General features: G+C 37.8%; 1 protein-coding gene across 1 annotated transcript in view; it reads right to left on the bottom strand.

Moving 5' to 3' along the window:
- Positions 1-25,423, bottom strand: part of wdr11 (WD repeat domain 11) — a 104,460-nt gene that overhangs the window by 32,035 nt on the left and 47,002 nt on the right. The window contains exons 9-12 of the mRNA XM_079855097.1: positions 25,052-25,152; positions 23,627-23,806; positions 18,430-18,514; positions 9,289-9,395 (exon numbers count right to left, since the gene is read on the bottom strand). Of these exons, the coding sequence (XP_079711223.1) occupies positions 9,289-9,395; positions 18,430-18,514; positions 23,627-23,806; positions 25,052-25,152 (473 nt within the window). The remainder of the gene's footprint in view (positions 1-9,288; positions 9,396-18,429; positions 18,515-23,626; positions 23,807-25,051; positions 25,153-25,423) is intronic.

The following is a 25,423-nucleotide window of genomic DNA, read 5'->3' as shown; positions in this document are numbered from 1 at the left end:
CGCTTCTGAAAATGGCCAGCTTGGAAGTGTAGTGTTTAACTGTTTACCTGGTAAACCCATGGCTAATGAAACTTTCTTCCAAGCATTATTTTTTATATTAATACTCTGTAAATTCTCCATTGTTGTACAAGCAGGGTGAGACGGTTGGTAATATTTGTGCCGGCCCTCTTCCACAGCTGGGTAAAAAGCGACAGGTCTTGCATTTTTACCCATAGCGGAACATTTTTCATCTCTCATTGACCAGCAAAAAGAAAAAGAAAAGAAAACACCAAGCGTGCAGCACCTCGTCACGCTGCTGGCTTTGGTAATTACGCAGCGCTCCTATTGAAAAAAAAATAAAAATGATGCTGGCCTCTGGGGGAAAAATGCTTTGGTGGACACACAGCCTAATTATTCTGACAGTGAAACTATTTGGACACTTAAGACACACTTAAAAATGTCAATGTCATCAAATTAAAAAACAAAATATCAAACCAAGTGGTACAGTATCTGCAAACAAATGCAGGAAAGAGTTTTTCTTAGAACTAACGTAAAACAACTAACTGCCATTTTGGTGTCAACTGGTGTCTGAAATCTCTCACTTGTTCATCATTCACATATTCCCTCAATAATCAACACAAAGCAGAATAAAAAAACAAAACAATCACCAATTGCAGGAGCAGACAACTTATTTATTACATCTCAGACACATCCAGTTCAGGATTTGGCACTTCTACCAATGATATAAATTATGTTTGGTAAATCAGAGACACACCAGGACTGAGAGCTACTGGATTGTATGTGTGTGAACCTTGTGCAGATCTGACGGTCTGAAAGAGACTCTTTTGCAAACGCAAAGAACCTTGAGAACAAAGTGTCCATTGGTTGAAGTTGTCAAGTGGATATATGTCCGTGTCCAAATTTGCTCGCTTATTTTTTTGCTTACATTTATTACCTATATAAACATCCCGTGCCCAAAAATAAATCACTGTAACACACTGCCTTAAATTACTTATTGCTTCATTGTCTTTCTAACTGCTCATTTTTCTCCAAATACTTCACACGGACCTGATTGTTTGGAGGAGTGCTATGAAGCAACATTTAAAGAAAGATGGTTAATAAATCATGCATGTCCCTTTCAAGCACAAAATTGCACTGCAAAGTGATGTACCTAAGAGCAATGGGTCTCATTCATTAATTGCGTACATTATTCATATTTACACGCACATTTGAACTTCTCACGAAACCTTTCCACCTAATTCACAACGCGTGCGTACGCACATGAATTTGTTCTTAACTTCGTTCTAATGTTGATGAATTCGTATTCTAAATGAGTGACCACATACCCGAGATAAGTCATTTATATAAAACACGCAAAAGCATGTCCATATAAATCCTCAATAAACACCTTACAGACCTCTGATTAGCCAGCTGTATATGATCACAGTTCACAGCTAGAACAGCAAAGTTTTACCTATGCATATCTCACTTTTCAAACCAATTGTGGATTAACCTAGGCACTGTGCTGAAAACATCTCAAAACATGATTGCGTAATGTTGAACTTTGAAGAATTGTGAAGATCTGTCCTTTCTTTATGGCTTCAGCCTTATGGTAAAACTAGTTTAACCTGGGAATTTTTCCTAAGAAATTGATGATCATTAGAATTGGGGGGAAAAGCAGGTCCTGTGATTGAGGGGGTCGATCTGTGATTGAGAGATGTCGCTTTATCTGAAGGCAAAAGGCATTTGTTTGTGTTGTCCACGAAACTCCAATCTCATTAAATTGAAACCTTTCCACACCGTTGTGTGGAAATGGAAATTAAAAATTCACCATCCTCTCTGCCTGCTGTCCACTACAATGGTAATAGCACCATAGCAAATTAATTTACCACAGAAATAATGGGAGGTAAAAAGCTTATTCTGTTTGAGTACCATCAGTTTATTGTGGACTTTTATGTGGGTGCTATAATTGACATATGTACAGTACAGTATACTGTTTATACGGTCTATCACAGTCACAAAATGTTATGTTGCTTGGAACTGCATCCAAGTCTTTCACTCAGTGTTTAACTTGTGTCTGTGGTTGAGTTACAATGAAAGTTATTTGATTTAAGTAACCCCCTGCGTGCCGGCGCATTTTGGTGGATTTTTTCCACATATAGCAGCTAAATCGACTTAAAATACTCAATTTTTAATACATCATTCGAAATTGTAAAGGGTTTACTTTTGAGTACACTCACAATAACAACAAAAAGTTGTGCTTTTGTAAAATAAAGAAATTAAACAGGGTGTGCTTTCTGCCATCTCTGTGAACTTTTTTTCTGAAATGCGTCCGGAAATGTTCCAGAAATTCAACAAAACTTGCCACACAGACATGAGAGATATGTCTTTAGAAAGTTTGAAGTCTACTTTTAAATGAAGTAATTCATATGGAAAACACATTTTCTCTGTTTATGTAATACATATGAAACCAATAATCTTCAGCGTCTGAGCTCATTATTTTGAATGTGAACACAACCACGCGCAACATAAGCTAATCACACGGTAATCGTCCACGTGAGGCACGCAAACCTGTAAACGCCCCCATCACATCGATAAATAAACCATCAAGCTTAATTCCTCTGCTTTTCATCGAGTTTGGAGGATGCGCTGTGTGGCTTGATCCAGAGGAGGATATCATCGTAAGTCATTTAGGCCTATTCTTACTTACATTAGTTAACATGTTATTGTTATATAAGCTTGAACACATTTTACTAGTAGAACTATTGACAGACTAAAATGTGTAAAATCGACTGAAACATCATGAAATATAGCCAGGTAAGCAACCTTTCAATGCTAAATATATATAAATGTAAGACATGCTTTTTATGCTAAATAAAACACAGTACGATATAAAAGTAATTTAATTTCACTATATTTCTAGATTCTTGTAGATTATCTACAACATATAGTAATGGTTTATTTCATAAAAAATATTAAAAAAGTAGCCTTTTCAGTTAACATTCAGTACCTTTAAAAACATTTTTGTGGGTTGCTGTGATTTGTATGTATAAAATGCAAAATATTGTGCTAAAATTAAGTCGATTGACCTTTATATTCAGCAATATCCTACTCTCTCGACTCAATGATTTGAGAGTTTGCAGAGCCCTGATTTGCTCTCCAGATTGTCAAGTGTTTAGCTAGTGTGTGAAGGATTGTGTAAGTGTGTGCAAGTGTGTGATATTCACTGACACAAAGTTTGTATGGAAAGAGTGGCCTAATTAAAGTCCTGTTCTAATGAAGACAGGGATCTAATCAACCAAAAGAGTGCAGACTGTGGAGGAGAGTTAACAACATCAACAACAACAAAACACTGATGAAAAGGCCATGTCAAGATTTGCATGCCGTACACAATCCACACACGCACACAGATGACCCAGAAAACTCTCTTTCAGGCTGTCACAAGCAAGCTGTCATAAACAAGTAAAGTTCTGTAAACATAAAACAGAATGAATATAAACCACTTCAACTCAGTAGACATGTGCTGGTCTCCTGTAATATGATATATCGCAGTAATGAACATGCATTGTATTGTTATCATGGGCACATACCTTATTACGAATTGTTTTGATTTTTTTTTTACATCAGCCTGTTAAATTTAACAACACTGTGTGTATGCTGTGTAAAAGAGGTAAAAAGATGTGTATTCTGATGTTAACAACCCCAACGTAAACAAGAAGCATGGCGGAAGGAGTGAGGGGGCCGAATTAATGAAAATGCAAATTCATGCTTTGACAGTAGAGAAAGCTTAGACAGTAGAAACAGCTTAGAGAAAGACAGAAATAATGCGGTCAATGTGGCTCCAGCAAACATAACAAGCTGCGGAATCTGAAAGTCAAAGAAAAGAAGTCAAAGGGCCCTATCTTGCACCCGGCGCAATGCAGCGCCAAGCGTGACACAAGTGATTTTTGCTAGTTTCAGACCGACGCAGTTATCATTTTCACGTCCTGCGCCACGTTGTTTAAACAGCAAATGCATTTGTGCCCATTTGTGCGCCCATGGGCGTGCTGGTCTGACAACAAGGTGTGTCCTGGCGCATTGTTGGAGCGTTACTATTTTGAGGCAACAGAAATAGATTGCGCCATTGACCAACTGAAACCAGCAGCGGCCGGTTGCATAAACATAGCCATAATGTTAAGACAGTGTCTTAAGTTCTAGTATGACCTACTAGCAGTTAGTCAGGGGCAATCAGTCTTAGTTTTGGGTATCAAAGTAGGCTTCTCTACGTTTTTATGTAACTGAAAAAAGCTATGATCCGTCTTAAAGAAAATAAATTGATGTCTAACTTGTAAGACTAGTCTTAGAGGTTTATGCAACCGGCCCCTGGTCTATGTCAAGTCAATGGCGCAATATTTATTTTTTTGTCATTTAAAGAGCACGTTAGTAATGTGCGCCTGTCTGCTGCTTATTAAACACACAGGGACGCACAGCAGCACACAAACATGCGCACGAGCAGTTCCGTTTGCGCTCTGGAGAATTCATGTACACTGCCGTTCACAAGTTTGGGGTTTCAAGTTTCGCTAAGATTTTTAATGTTTTTAAAAGAGTCTCTTCTGCTCACCAAAGCTGTGTTTATTTGATTAAAAATACAGTAAAAATTGTGAAATATTATTCCAGTGTAAATCATCTGTTTTCTATGTGAATATATAGTAAAGTGTAATTTATTCCTGTGATCAAAGCTGAATTTTCAGCATCATTACTGCAGTCTTCAGCGTCACATGATCCTTCACAAATCACTCTAATATGATGATTTGATGATCAAGAAATATTTATGATTATTATCAGTGTTGAAAACAGTTCAGATTTCTGTGGAAACCGTCATACATTTTATTTCTCAGGATTCTTTGATGAATAGAAAGTTCAAAAGAACAACATTTATTTGAAATAGAAACTTTTGTAACATTATACATGTCTTTACTGTCACTTTTGAGCAATTTAATGTGTCCTTGATGAATAAAAGTATTAATTTCTTCAACTTCTTTCCAAAAAAAAAAAAAATTCCTTACTGACCCCAAACTTGTGAACGGGAATGGGAGATGAGACTCTGATTGTTTTAACACAAGTAAATCCCAAAACACACCCATAACTCATTAAGAGAATAGGGACAACCCTTTTAGACCATTTTCACCCGTCGTTAAACTAGCAAAAGTGGATTCGGACTCGCCCTAAGTGAACTTGCGCCGTGTGCTTTAGACCATGGGCTTAGATCGTTAAAATAGGGCCCAAAGAGTATTTAAACAGCCCTTCAGATTTTTGTATTTGATATAGTGTTTATAAAACCATACCAAATACTTAAAAACTTTATATTTATTTTCAAACTTTGTTTATGCTTAAACAATTCTAGGAAAAGCGATTAAGAGGAGAAGGCAGTAGCACATAAGTGTTTGCTTAATAGCCCGTTTCTGTCGTTAAGATGAATATTTGCTGCTAGAGAGGATTTATTTGTTTTACTGTTTATTGCTTTTTCCTATTTTTTATTTTAATTTTGTATTTGTTTGTTATAATAATGTCTGTCAGCAAGAAGCAGCTATTTGTTTTTTTTGGTAACACTTTACTTAAAGCCTTTATGTATAATGCACTATAAAGATATTCATAATGTAAGTTATAATGCATTCTATCTTTTCATAAATAATTGTGACTAAAGTTAAAATGCATTGTAATATTCACAGATGCCTTGTTACATCTGAAATTGGTTGTTTGGTGTTTTTTTAATGCATTATACTTTCTAAAGGTATATTATATAATGTATTATAATTCTGGTTACAATTATTTAGACCATACAATGCATTATACAGTGCATTACAAAGCACCAATACTTTTATAATGCATTATGCATAAAGGCTTTAAGTAAAGTGTTACCGTTATTTTTATTGCTTGTTATATCTATTGCACTTAAGTGCCGAACTGTCCCGCTGGCAGTAGTTTCGATTAAAGTCATTCATGTGCTATTGCGTTTTGGTTTGCTAATTACAAAGGCGTGAACAGCTGTATTAACACAAGTTTTGATGAGCCATATATTTAATTGGAATCTGTGTCAGTCTGCATGAGTCCACAAAGCAAAGACAGACAACGCACTTAAGTATCTATTTTCTTTTTCTGCTTCTTACTTTTTTTTTATAATCTATGTGTCCATATTCAACATGTTTTCAGCACATTTCTCTCTACAAAAACACTCTAACATCCCACACAGAAGAGGACACAATCCTGCTAGCCTGTCAAAATCTCTCAGCGGCCATATTTGCAAAGCCTCTGGGCAGATATTTCAGGCATCCAAGGCAAATTTATTTCCAATCCAAGTCCTATTTATTTGAATGTAGGAATCCTGAAATCTCAACTACTTGCTACACTCACATTTAAATAAAAAATTTTAAATCAGCAACAAGATCGGACATGAATGTTGTTTTTAATGACCATAGCATTAAAAAAAAAAAAAAAAAGCTTATATTTCAGGTTGGACCAGTCAATGTGCATCTCAAAACACCGTTTCAATGGCAATCGAAGCTTCTAATGGCAGCTGCAGTGATGCAATGACTTTACCAACTAGCAACTGGCTCTTTTATTTAGAAGTTGGGACGACTTCTGCCATATTGCACATTAAACTTTCTCCTATTCATGTGATTGCACCGTATTTGTATATCTAAAGTGCATGTCTGGGTCCTCTCTCTTTTTCTGTGGATCTCTAGAATTATCAGCCCCTCCACTACCTCCCACCACCTCTTTAACAGCTAAAGTTTTAGCACATTTTTTCACAGACAAATCCACAACCATCAGCAGTCAGTTCTTAACTTCACACATCTGGGAACTCAGACTAATCACATCCACAGCTAATAATCTCCTCCTCTCCCCTTACAGAGGCAGAAGACCTTCTTCAACCTTCCTTCTAGACCCGATTCCCTCACACCTTCTACAAGCTATCTCTCCTACACTTCTACCGCCACTCACACACTTCAAACACATCTCTCTTAACAGGCATTTTGAAACAGGAAGTACTTGTTGAGAGGTATAGGAATGCTCAAAAACACACCCGCACCCCAAATGTGCACCAACGTGAGAGGTCCCGATCAATGCTTCTTGCAGCTTTAATGAATTAATTAAATTTTAATGTGACATTTGCATAGTAGGCAAGCCTAGTTTATAGCCTGAAAAACAGATACACTGAAGTGTGAGACTGCTCATCATCCAGAGAATAAGCTGATTATAGTGCATCAATATTCATTAAGTTATTTCACTGGAGTTTCCAAGCAATGCCTGCATGACCAAACTAATATTGATACACAAGCTTAATTAACAAAAAAAGAATGCAAATGTAATTTTAACACAATGTGAGAGTCTTGAAACATGTTTTTTTTTTTTGAATGAATGAATGAAATTGTATTTAACTTGACATTACACACCGTTCATTCACATGACCCAATAAGATTTCCCAAAACATCCATGCATATGAAGCAAATACAGGAAAAATGTAGCCAATAACAGTGTGAAATGTGCTTGGCCTATAAGGTTAGACATAATCTGTTGTTTTTAATCTGAAGGTATTACAGTATATAAAAATTGCTGAGTTTTGATCAGATGTCATTCACACCTGTCTGGCCAAATCATTGCTCACTCTTTAGAGCCATAATAACAAGCCACACATGTGATGTGGGATGAGTTAAGACCCGTTAACACAAAGGACAATAACAATAACTAGTTCAATAAGAAACAGTGACATCCACATCACAGCTATAATGATAAATATAGCTGCAAGCAGCAATTATCGGAGCCAAGCAGGACAAGACGACAAGACGTGTCAGACCAACTGCAACAATGAGCAAAGTTTGGCGTCAATATGTCAAGGCATTGCAGAGATAAAGCCTGAATAGTCTTTTTGGCATCATGCCTCAACTTTGCTGCTGCGCTATACGAAAACGGTTTTGTCTATCGACACGAAATCCATAACTTTTAGTCGGCACCGTCTGGAGATGATACGATTCGATTTAGGTGAAAATCGGACATACGGTCTAGGAGGAGTTCGAAAAAGTTGGTTTTGAATGAAAATCAAGATGGCGGACAGGAAGTTCGGCCAAATAAGGAAAACTTGGGTATCTATGTTCTCGGCGTGACCCAAGGAATCTATTAAGACCAGTGGCATTTCAATAGCCAGATGTATTCAAAAGTTATTAGCCTTTTTGTAAATTTTGTTATAACTTTTGACCACTAGGTGGTGCTGGTTCGAAACTTCTCACGCTCCTTCAGAGCATCGTGCTGATGACCCATACTGAGTTTCGTAACGATACGTTCATGCTTTCATAAAATACAGAATTTTAGCACATAATTCAAAATGGCCACCAGCCAAAATGGCTGATCTGGGAAAATTGGATATCAGTCGACTCAGCATGATGCCCTGAATCTAACGAGACCACTTTTATGATTTTTGGACAAACCGTTCAGAAGTTATAAGCAAAAACATACATTTTTCATATCTCCGGACCAGTAGGTGTTGCTGCACCGAAACGCTGCATGTAGCCTCAGGTCATGGTTGTGATGACCTGTACCAAGTTTGGTCTGAATTCGATAAAGCATTGCGGAGATACAGCCTTACGTCTGTTTTCGCAAGCGCTACGTAAAATTTGTTCGTGGGTTTATCGAAAACGGTTTGACGAATCAACTTGAATTCCATAACTTTTTGTCGGCATGATCTGTAGATGATCTGATTCAATTTTCGTGAAAATCGGAGTAACGGCCTAGGAGTAGTTCGAAAAAGTAGGTTTTTCAGAAAATTCTAAATGGCGGAAAAATTTCCATGACGGAATGGGGTGAATCGTCTTGAGCTAAGGAATCAGTGGAAAAAAGAATTTTGTTGATAGGCCTTACGGTTCAAAAGTTATTAGCATAAACATGAGTGCAACTTTGGACAGTTGGTGGCGCTAGAGGGATTGAGTTGAAGACTCCACATTTGCTATGATGAAAGGTCAGACTGTCCTCTATCAGTGTGCCAAATTGCACAACTTTCCCGCAAGCGGTTCTATGGGCTGCCATAGAAGCCCAGTCGGAAAAAATGAAGAATAATAATAAGAACGGGAACAGATACAATAGATGCCTCCGCACCTTCGGTGCTTGGCCCTAATGACTCATTGGAATAATATGATTGGATTCACTTTCAGAACAATTCATTCCAGCTGATACCAATGAAAATTGATAGTCAGAATGCACCCAACTATAAGGAGATTGAGCAATGTACAATCAGGATAAAATACCAGTGTGTAATGTGTGTCAGTGTGTGTGCTTTACCTGTGCGTAAGTCCACATGCTGCAGTTCATTCCTCACAAGTCCAAGGTTGTTGGGAACAGAAGTGGCGAAGGACAGAAAACTAGTCAAACTAACCCATTCAATTCCTCTGCAAGAGACAAGGACATCAAGGGAAAAACATTAGAAGAAAATGTATTAATCTCCACTCCCCCTCTTTCTGACCTCTAGAATTATTTTTGCTATTTTTGCTACTGTACATTCAAGACATTACGATTGGCTAATCTGCTCACATTAGAAATAAGTGACAACTCGTGACCTGACGACTTAATTTTTTTTTTTGCTGTGTGTGACTTAATACTTTAATGTGCCCATGGCCTTGACATCAATACAATGACAAATTGTGTTTGGTTTAACACAAAACTACACTGGTGTTCAGGGACAGGCATTAAGCTGGTTCAGATCATACTTATCAGACCGTTACCATTTTGTCTGCGTAAATGGGGAAAAATCGAAGATAACGTCAGTAAACTACGGTGTACCGCAAGGATCTGTGTTAGGCCCTCTGCTATTCTCAATATATATGCTGCCAATTGGTAATATTATAAGAAAACATGGAATTAATTTCCACTGTTATGCTGATGACACTCAATTATATATTTCATCACGACCAGATGAAAACGCTAAATTATCTAAATTAACAGAGTGTGTTAAAGATATAAAATACTGGATGACATGTAATTTTCTGCTATTAAATTCAGATAAAACGGAGGTATTACTTATTAGTCCAAAAAACTGCCCACAAAACCTCTTACAATACAACTTTAATTTAGAAGGGTGTCCTGTTACTTTATCCTCTACAGTAAAAGACCTGGGTGTTATATTAGACCGCAACTTGTCTTTTGAAAATCATATTTCATATGTTACAAGAACAGCCTTTTTCCACCTTAGAAACATTGCTAAGCTACGTAACATGCTATCTGTTTCTGATGCAGAAAAGTTAGTTCATGCATTCATGACCTCGAGACTAGATTACTGTAATGCTTTATTAGCTGGTTGTCCTGCATCCTCTATAAACAAGCTACAGTTAGTCCAAAATGCCGCCGCTAGAGTTCTTACTAGATCAAGAAAATACGATCATATAACACCAATTCTGTCGTCTCTACATTGGTTACCTATAAAGTTCCGTATCAATTACAAAGTATTGCTACTGACCTATAAAGCCCTAAATGGTTTAGCTCCCGTGTATTTAACGGAACTTCTATCGCCCTACAATCCATCGCGCTCTTTAAGATCACTAAATTCGAGGCTTCTGGTCATTCCTAGGATATCTAAGTCCACTAAAGGAGGGAGAGCGTTTTCACATTTAGCTCCTAAACTGTGGAATGGCCTTCCTGATATTGTTCGAGGCTCAGACTCGCTGTCCCAGTTTAAAACTAGATTAAAGACGCATCTCTTCAGCCAGGCATTCACATAATACTTACATTTTATACTACAGTTGAATCAGATTGAATGCATTAATATTGCGAACAGCAGCTACGCTAATTATTTCCCATATGCTTTTCTGTTGTTATCTCGGGACGCTAGTCCCGAGGTAAATACAGATCGTCAGCTCCAGTTTGTATCCAGCCTCTCATGGAAACTACAGATTCTCCAACACCCGTGCAGAGACGACTCGGCGCCTGTGAAGAGACGACTCGACGCTGGCGATGTTTATGCCCTAAATCAATACATGATTAACTAACTGTATTTCTCTATGTACATTTCTGAAATGCACTTTCTGTAAAGCTGCTTTGAAACAATATGTATTGTGAAAAGCGCTATACAAATAAATTTGAATTGAATTGAATTGAATTGAACAAATTCTTAACAGAAAATGTTTGCAGGTTAGTTTTGAAAAATACTCTTGGTGGGCTGGGGAGGGAGCTTAAAAATTAGAGCATGGCTAGAAAATACTTTGATCACTTTTATTTTAATATATATCAGATGTTATAGCTCCTTAAGAGACTATGGGCCCTATCTTACACCCGGCGCAAAGCAGCGCCAAGCGCGACACAAGTGTTTTTTGCTAGGTTCAGACCGACGCAATTATCATTTTCACTTCCTGCGCCACGTTGTTTAAATAGCAAATTCATTTGCGCCCATTTGTGCGCCCATGGGCGTGCTGGTCTGACAACGAGGTGTGTTCTGGCACATTGTTGGTGCGTTGCTAATTTGAGGCAACAGAAATGGACTGAGCCATTGACCAACTGAAACCTGGTCTAAAGGCAATGGCGCAATATATATTTTCTTTGTTATTTAAAGAGCGCGTTAGTAATGTGCGTCTATAGGTGGGTCCACAACACGCGTACATTTTGCTTATTAAAAACACAGGGATGCACAGCAGCAAACAAACATGCCAAATATTGTACATAAAGATATGGTGGAATCCGGCTTGTCCCGTAGATGGTCTGCTAGCGCACTTTTACCTCGCGCACGAGCAGATCCGTTTGCGCTCTGGAGACGCGTTCAGTCTTTCCACTATCAAATTCCGTCATGTAAATAGTGAATCTGCCATGGTGCGAGCGCAATTGGCATTTAAATTGGTTTGGTTTAACACAAGTAAATCCCAAAACACACCCATTACTCATTAAGAGAATAGGGATAACCCTTTTAGACCATGCGCCTGGCGCGCCGACCATTTTTCCCGTCGTTAAACAAGCAAAAGTGAATTCGGACACGACCTAAGTGAACTTGCACCCTGCGCTTAAGACCATGTACCGAATGGTCTGTACCGAACTGTGATGAGCAACATCGTGACTATGATGAGAGAAAACAGGTATGCATGAGCATTCTGTACTTTTTAGGGTCACAACTTGTGACATCATGTTGGGTTTTTGTTTTTATACATGTCTTTGGTCTGTTTTGCGTTTATATTTCATTCAAACCACACCAGAGTTGGTTTGGAAGTGGACCGAGACCCATCTTTTCAGCGATCCTGGTCCACTTGTTAGATGCACACCAGGGTTCAGTTGGCAACGTTCACACTTATTCAAATGAACCGCACTAACAGAGCAATCGCACCAGGGTTCGTTTTAATCCAACCAAACATGCCAAGTGTGAACACACCCTGACTGTGTATTCCGAATTTCCTCTTTTTCCACTTACTGCACTTTTTTTTTACAACACATATATCACAACAGCATCCTCAGAATTCCTACTTATGCTCTTAAAAAATCAAAACGTGAAAGGCCTTCATTATAAATCGAACCGGACTGATCAAAAAAACAAACAAATAAAAACAAAACAATGAGTCTAGAGAAAGTCTGTGTTCAGGAAAGGCAGAAAGAATAATGGACTTTCTGTGGGCTGGTGTGTCCTGGCTGGGGGATCCAAGAAGAGAGCACTAATGAGACATAAAATGGCCACTTGATTAATTAGGCCACTTCTCCTGAAAAAAATGCTAATGATATGGTAATGAGGAGCCTCTATGGATTGAGGGCATAGGGCCGGGGGAAAGTTTTAGACTTTGTGCATGTGTGGCATGATGACAAGTGTGCAGTAGCGGCTCCTGGCCGTAGATTTAGGTAGGGTAGATTCTGGGTCTTAGCGCTAGTTTGATTAACATTTTGTAAGCTTTATATTCTAATCGCTCAACACATGCAGACACACTTTTGGCAGAGGTTCAGCCTTTTTATTCAGCCTGATGGAGGCACTCTGATGTTGATTGATAGGCACACATAGAATGCTATCTTAGAATTGCCTTAATGTAGTATTTATTGCCTTATGTTGTTTTAAAATGTTTCAAGAATTCCGGTGAGAAAAAGAAAGTAATTTCTATTCCCAGAACAAACATAAAACTACAGAACTATATAAAGGCTATTCACATTCAAACTTTCATTAATTTGATACAAAGAACAGACATGCCAACTAGTTACTGATCTTATGCAGATTAATATAGACATAGCTGAAATGGACTGATATTGTCTTGGTCTGGAGCGAGGTTTTTGTAAGGTAACGTGAAGATAAGCGGGGCAGTCTGAGATCTGCCCCAATGGCTCTTAATTAGAGAGCGCTGCAGTTCCATTTTTCATCATAGATTTACATTGTAAAATTGTAAAGAGCTGAGGAGGATTCAGGCATAATAATATAGTACATGCCTGCAGAGGCCATACGTTAAATTTGTATATATCCTGCTCACTATAGGATAATTTATTTTAGCCACAGATGAATAAATGAATGCATCTGAAGGATTTCATGCATCAAGATGAGGTTCAACAAACTCATCATTGAAAAAAGCAGGAGATCATTGATTACCATGTGACTAGAGCGGTCAAATTGTGAAAATACATTTAACATCTATATTTCACCATGAACAAGAAGAAATCCCACACACATCCTCCAACAAATAAGTGAAAAGAACTAGATAAGCCTTCCCCAACACCGCCCCCCTTGACCGACCTTTGCTTTCACCTTCTTTCTGACTGATGTCAATCCTTTAATAATTTGTTGGTTCCCTCTAGCAGTTTTAGATAATAAAGATATTAGAAAAGCAAGAGTGGGATGTTGGGTTTAAATAGTGCAGCCATATAACCCAGTAGCCTAAGACTGGTTGCCCACTGAAGCTAAGCAGGGTTGAGCCTGGTCAGCACCTGGGATAAGAGAGCTCCTGGGAAAACCAGCCTGGAAGAGGTGTTAGTGAGTGGGGTGCTCACCCTGTGGTCTGTGTGGGTCCTAACGCCCCATTATATTGGCGGGGACACGATACTATAACAAGCACCGTCCTTCAGATGAGAAGTTAAACCGAGGTCCTGACTCTCTGTGGTCATTAAAAATCTCATGGCACTTCTTGTAAAGAGTAGGGGTGTAGCCACATTGTCCTGGTCAAATTTCAACCATTGGCCTTTATCAATCATGGCCTCTTAATAATCCTCATGCTTTCAAGTGGCTCTATCACTCTCTCTCCTCTCCACCCTGTAGCTGGTGTGTGGTGAGAGTACGGGCACTGTTGTACTGTGGCTGCCGTCACATCATTCAGATGGATGCTGCACACTGGTGGTGGTTGAGGAGAGATCCCATGATATGATTGTACAGCACTTTGGGTGTACAGTAGTACAAAGTGAAGTGCTATATAAATGCCTCCTTTATTTTCATTTCAGAGAATATTTGAAAATGTGTTACAGAATGCTGAACACATTTATAATTTATTATTGATTCAATTTATGTTTTGGATGAATATTTTGGTGGATACAGACAAGCCGCTGCAAGTGAGTATATGAGTGTTTAATACAGATTTTAGTATTCTGTCATGTGTGTTTGGATTCACTTAAGGTGAAGACATTAGTTTGAGCTTCCTCAAGAACCAATGAGGTTCATTCTCGTGTTACGCAGCACGTTTGAGCTTTCGAGTAGCTAATGAGGTTTATTCTCAAGTGCAAAGCAAGTATGGTTTGCCTTCCGTTTACCTAATTTGAATGTGCGTTTTATATGGATCTCTTTTACAATGTCTTTATGACAGTTTTGAACTTAGTGACTTTAAGTGGAGAGACAAAAATCTCTCATAGTTCATCATAAATATCTTCATCTGTGTTTTAAAGATAAGTGAAAGTCTTTTGGGTTTGGAACGACATGTGGAAATGACAACAATGAATTTTCATTCTTGGGTGAACTTACCCATCAAACACAATGTTAAAGCATGATCAAGGTGTCCAAAAATATCGGGAAGGCCCAGATATATTTCAAGTGGAATCGAACAACAAACTGACATAATTTTGAACATAATCTGGCCAAAACAAAGCTCATTTGGAGTTTGTTTCGGTAGTTCAAAACAGCTCGCCAAAGCTTTGGCTAGCATATTCGAACTACCATTCGTCCGTGATGATTATGTGAATAGGTGGGTGTGTTCTGCCGTTCCACTGCTGCCAATGTTTGTTGTGTGTTTGTTGTTAGAGCATAACGCACAGAACATTTTTACATAATCAAAACCCTGCGACCACCAGCGCGGACTGTATGTTTGAAAACAGTATACTGTCACTTGGTCAAAATTTTTTTGCCCTCTAGCAAAGCAAAAAAAAAAAAACGATGCTTGAAAGTATACTGGGGCCTTTGATCACGTTGCATACAGGATACAGAAAGGCATTAAACAACGCTTTTTAAACAGAATTTTCATTGTCATTGGAGCAGTGTTGACAAAACTTCCTCAGTTAAAACCTTCCCTAATAAAAGTTAACCAAACATTCTGAAAGGCTTCCATTTCACAAGAAAGTGCCGAGACAATGCAGAGACAATGGATGGTGTTTGTTTTCAATCAATTGCTTAACGACTTAATTGATTAAATCTCTCGCTTAATTTATTAGGGGGAAATGGAGCCTGCTTAACTAAAGAGAGAGATAATTAATAAAAATGAGGGCGGCCGGTGTGTCATGGGGTCTGAGCTCTGCAGTGAACACACGAACAGAATGATTAACTTCATTTTATGAGTTTAGATGGAGGGCTGCTTCATCATCTCTTGAGATTGTTTTCGACAATCCTCAGTGAATAATAATGCAAGTTGGAAACACTGCGGCATAATTTTTAGGGAACACGTTTACAGCAGACAAAAATGTATACAATGAAGACATTCACTTTAAAAGAATTTTAAAAGAATCCACTTGATAAATCTGACGTAACGAGTCACCGTATTTGGGTCAGATGCCAAAAGAAAACAAATGGTGCTAATATACACTTACAATGTGATGTAATACTACCAAAAACTCATAATCCTAAACCCTTGAATAATTAAAACATTGATGTCTGGGAGGCAGTGAGCCTGGAGACTGTTGTACAGCATGAGTTCATTAAAGTTTAGCTTTAATGTGTGATATGAATAAATAGTGCTCATAAACGGCTGTTGAGATATTCTCAAATGAAACGAGCAGAGGCTTGGACCTGGAAACAGTTTTCCTTACACATAGTAAAGTCATCAAAACTATGAAAAACCATTGGAAATAAAATGAATATGGCAGGGGTGTCTAATCCTGCTCCTGGAGTTTAGCTCCAAAACACCTGTTTGGAAGATTATAGTGACCTAATGCCGCATTCGAGTGGTGTGAGGTGGGAATATCCAGGCCGAAATGTTCCACTTCCGACCTCAGTGCTTTCCAGTCATTTACACCACAAGATGGCACCAAGACTCAGCGAGAACATTTCATGTGTGCCAATTATTTATGGCAAAATCATAAAATAATGTAATGTTCAGGCTGTCCCAAAATCAGTATTGTCATTTGTTATTCAAAACTTTTCGACTATCTAATGTGAAACATGTTAGTGCTAGACAGCTGTCTATCTAGTAGTTATTGAAAATTAAAATAGGTGAAAATGTGTTAGTGATGCCAGCAGGAGGCTCTAACCCTGCGTTCTGCAATGCTCCAGATAGAGATAGGAACACTGTATAAAAAAAAATAAAAAAAATGCACATTGGCATCTATCCATCATGGTCCATAATTCATCCATGTACACACAGATAGGCTACATTACCCTGGCTTCTCTCCACTGATTCATGTAACACCTTTCTTTATCTCTCTGCACTGGCTTCCGGTTGCTGCTCACATCAAGTTCAAGACGTTGATGCTTGTGTAAAACAGCCACAGTCTCTGCACCTTCCAGCCTCCTCTCCTGTGTACGAGTCTACATCCTCTCCAGAAGCCTGGTGTCGATGAGCAGGGCTCAACGCTACAGGTTTATTCTGAGCCGTTGGTAGGCATTCGCCAAAAACAACAGAAATGTAGGAGGCTGATATGTGTGTGGCTTTACTCAGTGCTGTTGTCTCCGCCGGTTTTAAAACATGTCTCCATTATTGTTGCAATTTTCTGCTCGACCGGCATTTTGTAACAACACAACCTTGTTTCTGCAGCGACTTTCAGCATGTTTCCTCAAACAACGTGACATGTTTACGTTTCACATGGTGTGAGACAGTGACAAACCACGCAAAATCAGACAAAAAAATGGATTTTCACCATTTGATTTGAATAGGATTCCAAACCACATATGAATGTAGCTCAAAACGGATTAGTAAAAATCACATTTCATGTGATTTTTTGCTGTTCACACTTGCTAAATATAATCAGATTCCAATAGGATATGCACAAAAATCGGATTTGGACTGACAGTCTGAACGAGGCTTTTAGGACCTAATGCAATGTTTTCAGAGTAATGACATTTTAACTATTGTGCTCATCCTCAGAATTAGACATTGCCAATTTTTAGGTAATGCATTTCCCAATATGAATTATGATGCAACTTGGTTTGTTGGTCCATTAGGTTGGATTACAGATCTATGTGCACTAGAACATCTAGGCATTAAAACTGTTTTTTCCCCCATTATCCTCACTATCTCCAGCCTAAACAATTAACATAGCAACTACTACCTGTTTCTATAATTCATACCTCAGTACCTGAGAGAGAGGAAATAATTGGATATTATGTAATATACATATTTTATACATGAATGTATACAGCTGTATATGCAGTACATAATGCACAAATCTGTACACAAGTCTTCTGTTCCAGATGTATACCACTTTGTTATTATTATTATTATGTTTCTTAGTCTTATTTAAATATTTTTTTCTAGTCGTGTCATATATGTCTATATGTCTGTATGCATGCATGCATCCAGAGCTCCTGGAAAACCACAACAAATTCCTTGTGTTTGTGCACACTTGGCGGATAAAACTCATTGTGATTCTTGATAGCTTTCTCACCACAGGTAAAACCACTCCAGAGTTTGTTGCACTCTCAAACCAATTATTTTGGTGTGGATCCGAGCGCGATTTGTATGCTCGTGTGACTAAACGAAACTAAAGGAGAAAATCCATCAGGTTCTGAAACGAATGCTCCAAAAGCGCATAGTGTAGTGGGACACAGCCAATGATCCCGTTGAATAAATTGCTTAGAGCAGTCTTTAAAGTTAGTCTGTGAAAAATCTCTAAAATCTTTAAAGATTTTTTTCAAGACTTCATAACTTTAAGTCAGTTACATAAAAAGTGGTCTATTTTAATTAGAAAATTTTATCAAACTAGTTGTTAATACACAGTCTTAACATATAGGGGCTGTTTATGCATTTGGCAGATAGGATTGAACACCAGTGTTCTGTTGTATGGTATGATTCTCATGTCACATCATGAATGGGTGTATAGGTATATTATTACAGAGTAAAGGTTTCTTACCTGACCTCACAGGAATGGACACTTAGCTCTTTGTGCAGGAGGCCACTGGTCAAGTTGTACACCAGCACAGAGCCATTGCTTGTACCTAATGGGTAAACATGCAAAACACACACACACGAATGCTGTAATTGGCTAGTTAACATGATTGAATTTCTTGAATTATTGTTAAGGCATTAACATTTGTTGCCTTTGATTACAAATACATAATAATAATCATTGTAAAACTTGTCAAACTACATTTTCATAAGTAATTTCTGATGACACTGTTCATAACAGAGCCTGCTCAGACTGAACAGAACATCATTCATCCCGTCAGTGGAGGTTGATAGATGTAGCACTGAGAGGAAAATGAGAGAAGAGTGACTGCGTAGTCTGAGAGGTAGTGAAGTGTTTCAGAGAGTTTCAGTTGATGGGACAGAGCTGAGGTGGCATGCCAGTTGAGTTTGAGGGTACATTTTTTTCTAATTTGTTTGAGCGAGTAGAAATGTGCAGATAAAATTATTAAAGGGGACCTATTATGGCCTTTTTCGAAGTGTTGATTTTGTTTTAGTGGTCTACTAGAATGTTTTCACACTTGAATGTTCAAAAAACACATTATTTTCCCCATATTCTCCATTGTTGCAGCTCCTCACTTCCCAGTCTGTCAGTAACGCTCTGTTTAGATCCTGTCTCTATGAAGCCCCTCCTTCTGAAAATCACACTGTGCTCTGATTGGTCGGCTGGAGCAGTGTGTTGTTATTGGTCAAGCGCTTCGAGTGAGTTTGGGAAATGTCCCGTACATTACCATAACTGCAAGTTTCAACACACTACTAACTCAGGGGATCTGTCCCTTTATTCTGCGTATGCCTATCTCAGAAGAAAACTCAAGACTACATTAGAGGGTTTCCTTAATACTTGTAGCTTTTGTCAGTGTTTATTTAATAACATCCAAATATGCAGAATAAGATGGTAAATATTTAATTGATGTCAATAGGGTATGATTTTACCCCTAAATTCAACATATTGACACAAAATGATAACTGCAAATCCCCCTTTCGCTGCCTGGATCCAGTTGTTTCTATGAATTGCAGCAATCCATTTGCTTCTCTTTTCTGTAGCTTTCAGCAGTCTGTAAAAATATACCTCATATTTCTTGTCCAATCTAGTTGTACAGGCAATCGCAAAGCTCTTTCCCATTTTAGATGCGTTTTGTGTGTTTTCCGCGGCATTCACACTGAAAACAAATGCTGCCGCTCAGTCTTTTTGCCACTTAATGGGCGTGACGGTGATGCGCCTACCATCTATAGAGGCATTTCAGGGAGTTCAGCAACAGTGCGCACTGATATAGAGAAAACTCCCGCCGGAGGGACTGTGCTTTCGAACTTTGCAAAGCCTTTTCATGCTTAAACCGCAACATTACACACAAAAGAAAAATGAACACGTAAAAAACCTTAATAGGATCCCTTTAATCAATTAATCATGATTCTAGTTATTGCAGTTATAGATCCTTGCATATTTATTAATGTGTTTTATTAAACTGTGATTATACATCAATTAAATTCAATTGAAAACAATCAAACAAGCCAAATCGTGACCAGCAAACAGCCGGCACAGACCCAATGCATCGACTAGTGTGCAACCCATAATCGAACTGTGATGCGTTTCAAAATATGTAGTAGCTCTAAAAGAGATGTTTGCTAAAGTCCATAGAATCATCTGGCACAGAATAATGTACACAGGGTAATTGTAGCAGGCACCACAGTGTCAGACTATATGCGCATAGTCTATTCAAAGAGAGATACATGCCATTATGTATTGTACGTAGACTAAACTGATTGACTCTGATGCATCCAAAATTGCACAATTGTCTGGCTTCAAATGTCACACATACAAATGTCGCATATGGACCTTCTTTCCCTCAAGGGCCAGATGACCTCTCGTCAAGATCGCTTCTTTGAAGTTTTGAGATGGTTTAAAAAAAAGCCACCATTGGGAATGATTCAGAAACAGTCCTTGAGCACTGAAGCAGAAAGAGAGTTTGAAGTTCTGTATCTTCCCTGAGGCAAAAACTGTACTATGGAGATACTTCAGAAACGCATCCGTCAAGAAGGATTCTCGTTACAGGGTATTGACAACTGCAGTGTGCTTGTTCAATTGGATGTTTAGTGCACTCGAGGAGCTACAAAATATCATCAAGACTGGACCGCTGTGTTGACTCCAATAATGAGATGACAAGTAGAGAAAATTAGACCACCAATCACAGAGCTTAAATTACAATTTGCAAGATCCGTGGATCGAACTGGGTGAAACCTCATTTAAAACATATTGATATTTCTACAATGCAATAAAACAGATTTTCACATATTTAGGAGGTCTTTAAGCTGTAAAATATTTTCCGTTTCTCTGGTACTCAGCAACAGATGTAACTCAATTGGAGCTCTATTTTTAGCCACAGCTAGCTGAAATCATACATTCGTCTACAAAGTTTCATATGTTTTGTGACTTGTGCACTTGAGTTTTTAATATCTGTGCAAGGCTTTCAATCTTTTCAGAACGTTTAATTAAGAGATGATTGAGTAAACGGAACATCTATGGCCTTGCTGGTTTGAAATGCTGTGATGAATGACGTTTGCATTAGATTTTATCACATTTTTTTCATTTCAGCTCATTTGATTTGCTTCTCTTGGCTCATTCACTTTGCTGTCAAAAAATCAGGTCGCGCTCACAGAAAGACTGGAAATGTTACTTGTGCAAAAAACAAACTCCATCAATATGTGCACTCTTAATACACGATATGCTACCGTGATTTTGAGAATGGAATATCAATAGTTGAACTCCATCATTCAACTGACTAGCATGTCATATTGGGGTGTGTGATTTGTATTGTCTTCGATAATATTGTAACTTGTTTTAACAATGTGCAAACCGATGTTATAGAGTATGTCACCCACCCAGAGTATGCAAAAAAAAAAAAAAACTTTCACTGTGTTGTAGCTTATTAAAATGCAGAATTAGAAAGCCTCCGAAATTCAAGATAAGGGGGCAAAAATATAACATGGTTCCTCAATATCACATGAGCATGAGTGCAGTTTTTTCTTGAATATCAGCACGACTGCAAATGTGATAATGATTTTATACAGCAGTTCAATAAACAAGTTAATATTGTGTTAATATTTTTTTTTCTTCTATTTTGCCAATGAAAATAGTTCCAAACAAAGCCAAAGCAGAACTATTTTGAGTCTTCGAGCAACACACCCGCTGTTATTATACTAAATCAATCTGCCTTTTTAAAAGGTAATTCAATGGCCCATTTATTTAGGCAGTCACTTCATTCCTGAACGAATCAGTGATTTGAATGAATTGATTAAATGAATGACTGTATTCGGACTAGTTTTCTAAACAATGTTTGACTTACAATTCTTAACACCTGACTCAGTGATTTTATGTGTCAATTTGTTCGTGATTAATGTCTCTGTGTTTACTGCAGAAGTAGGAGTGTGTGGTTTCTAGAAGTGGGTGTTACAGAAGGCCGAGCTGTGGTTGCAAGCATCACATGTTTTCTAATGATTTATTTTGATATACTATAAAAACCTTATTTAAATGAATGTCACATGAGTTTATAGAAGTGGCAACATATACTAAATCCACGTAAATGAACCGAGAAATCTAAACATGTATCCTACCTAATGCTGATATTAAAATGGCCCGTCTTAGAAGTTTCCGTGATTTACTCTCTTTAATTAATTTTATCATAGAGGTCGACCGATTCATCGTTTTTGCCGATATATCGGTACCGATAGTTGATTGGTGGAAGTATCGTTATCGGCAAAAATCCACACCGACAGTTTTTCCGGTGCTTTCTCAATATCGATATGTTCATGCAGCCGACAGAAACAAACAAATTCTTTTTTTATCACTACAATACATATTATTTTGATTAGATAATCATCAAGTGTTCTAAAATCGAAGCAAATAAAGTGAAAGACTATACAGTACATGTAATACATTTATGTAATTTTAATGCTCTGGCCTTTGCACATATTTAAATATGGCCATCTTTAAGCATGACTCTTTGGATTTATATGAAATGGTAACATTTTACAATAAGATTCCATTTTTGGCATTAACTAAGGTTAAAAAATGTTGTGGAAGTATTATTCGTTTGTTAATTTCAACATTTAGTAATACATTTGAAATCGAGTTTTAATTTTAACTTTATCTGTTATTACCTTAGTTGATGTACTATGATCTAACATGAATGATCAAGGTACAATTGTATTGCTCAAATATTAATACATGCAGTAAAAACGTATACTGCATAATGTATAGTTCATGAAAGCTATAATACATCCTCATTAACAAATGGGACTTGAAAAGTGTTACCTATGAAAATGTACATAGGTTTCTAGGTTATAGCTAAAGAAACACAAATTTGACCTGTAATATTTTAATGTTTAAATTATTTTCTGTAGAACTTCTCATTTTAATATATTCATATTTATATATTTAATTCTTTTAGCACATTTCAGTTCAGCACTGTTTTACTTGGAGTGTTATGTTAGTTTTTAATCCAGTATCCATTTTAAAAAATATCGGTTTAATAATTGGTTATCGGTATATAAGGTCAAACCTAAATATCGGTATTGGTGAAATCCACTATCGGTCGACCTCTATTTTATTACAATACTTTTTTCGTTGAATGCTGCACATATTGAAAGATAATAATACAGATGCTGGGGTTGTTATCAATTTTGATAACATAATCTCTGAATAGACTTCCTGTAGCCAATCATTTTCTAAAGCTAGGGCAATGAAGAGACCAATCGTATTTTAGCTGAACTGCTACCAGAAAAATATGTTCTAGGATAGACTGAAGTTGTGTGTGAGGAGGGAAAGGGGGAATAGAGACATTTTAAAGAAATTAAAAGGACGTTAAAGGAAGTTAAGAATAACCAACTTTTACCGAATAACTCCTGATCAGTTACAGACAAAAGGCATTTGGGCCAAACTAAACTGATTCTGGGCTTGATGCCCATGGCACAGACAAACAGCACCCAAAGCCACTGTCCAGGTCTTTAAAGTGTCTTTATCTGTTCTGTTTGATGAGAGTTGAGATTGCACACCAGTACTTTACTGTGTGTGTGTGTGTGTGCATTTTTAAATGTCAGCTATATAATGGAGGGGGAAAGCGTGTGGTCGCTGCATGTGCAGTACTCACCCACGGCCAGTAAGGGCTGGTAGTGGTTGATGTTCTTGGTGGTGAGCGGAGGACACATCCGCAGGGAGAAGGGGGGCAAGGGCAGGCCAGACAACAGCCCTGTCAACAGGAACTTCAGATGTACCTCCTGTTGATCTGCCAGGGGTCGCGGGGAGTCCACTCCAGAAATCAGACTGTGACCTGGAACAGCGACAGATCACATAATTGATCTAAATGAAACAACAGAGCAGCTCTTTGAGGCAGCTGAGCGAAAAGAGAGAAGTAGGCCATTACATCCAGATCTTTAATTCAGCTATTATTTTGTCCTGTGGACTATATGAAAACATCTGTTATGTAAAATAGCCTTTTCAGGATAGTACAAGACAATAACATGCACATTTTTATGACCCTCCTATTTTGTTAAAATTATTAACACTTTAGAGATTCTGTAAGTGGCATGTGAACTTATTAATGCAACAGTAAATAGATTTAACAGTAACAAAAATGAACATGCATGATTTTTTAATGATTTTAAAGAACATGTAGCCTGAAATGACATTAAAATGTTGGAATAAATTATTCAGTCCCAATTTATTGTAACTGCTTGGAAAAGAGTGACCAGCATAACTCTTCAAAATCCTCTTTTTGTGTTCCAAAGAAGAAAGAAAATAATTCAGGTTTAGAACTCTTCTTTTAAGACCCAAACGCCCACCAAATGCCTATGATTAAAGACACAACAGGAGATAAACCAGGCCAAAGGCTATGAGTGTTATCAGTGCTGGGCTTCTAAAAGGGAAAATAAGATGTGCAGATACTGTAAAAGACAGATAGCAGAGTGAGGCCACAGGGTCTTCAGCCTGGAAATATCTTCTCAAGTCAAAGGCTAGGAGAATGAAGCCTGAGACTGTTTAAATGAGTTATATTTAGAAGCCAGGATAAGGCAATCATGTGGAAGAAAAGAAAAGTGTGTGTGTGTGTGTGTGTGTGTGTGTGTGTGTGTGTGTGTGTGTGTGTGTGTGTGTGTGTGTGTGTGTGTGTGTGTGTGTGTGTGTGTGTGGACATGTTTTTCTACACCGGTGGGGACTTAAACCTGAATGCACACAGACTCATGGGGACTCGTGTCACCGTGGGGACCTAAATTGAGGTCCCCATGGGTACAAAAGCTTATAAATCATACAGAATTAGTTTTTTTGAAAATGTAAAAATGCAGAATGTTTCCTGTGATGGGTAGGTTTAGGGATAGGGGCAGTGTAAGGGGATAGAATATACAGTTTGTACAGTATAAAAACCATTACGTCTATGGAGAGTCCTCACAAAGATAGTGCACCAGACATGTGTGAGTGTGAGTGTGTGTGTGTGTGTGTGTGTGTGTGTGTGTGTGTGTGTGTGTGTGTGTGTGTGTGTGTGTGTGTGTGTGTGTGTGTCAGATTCGGATGGCTATCTTACCAATCATTGTATTCAGGGAAAGATCCGGGATGCATTTTTGATTCTGACGTAAAGGTGTCCCACAGAAATTCACGGGAGAATACAAAGGAGGCAAGCCAGAACTGAGAGAAAGAAGACATTTTATTAAAACAAACATATAAACAATATAAGAAATCTGACTACAATTGCACAATTTAAATAAGAGTATGTTTTTTTTTTTTTTTTCTTAATATTCAATATTATTGACTGGACTGACAGTATTTGACGAGAACTGAACTGAGCTGGAAGATGACATCACTGTTTTCTCCAGAGCTGCTTTACAGCTGAATTGAACTAATTTAATAATTGATGATCTTTAAAACGGAACTGAATCATCACTGAAGCTGAACAATT

This window comes from Squalius cephalus, assembly GCF_949319135.1.
Source record: "Squalius cephalus genome assembly, chromosome: 21".
In the NCBI taxonomy this organism is placed as follows: domain Eukaryota; kingdom Metazoa; phylum Chordata; class Actinopteri; order Cypriniformes; family Leuciscidae; genus Squalius; species Squalius cephalus.
This window is presented reverse-complemented; position numbering and strand designations above follow the sequence as displayed.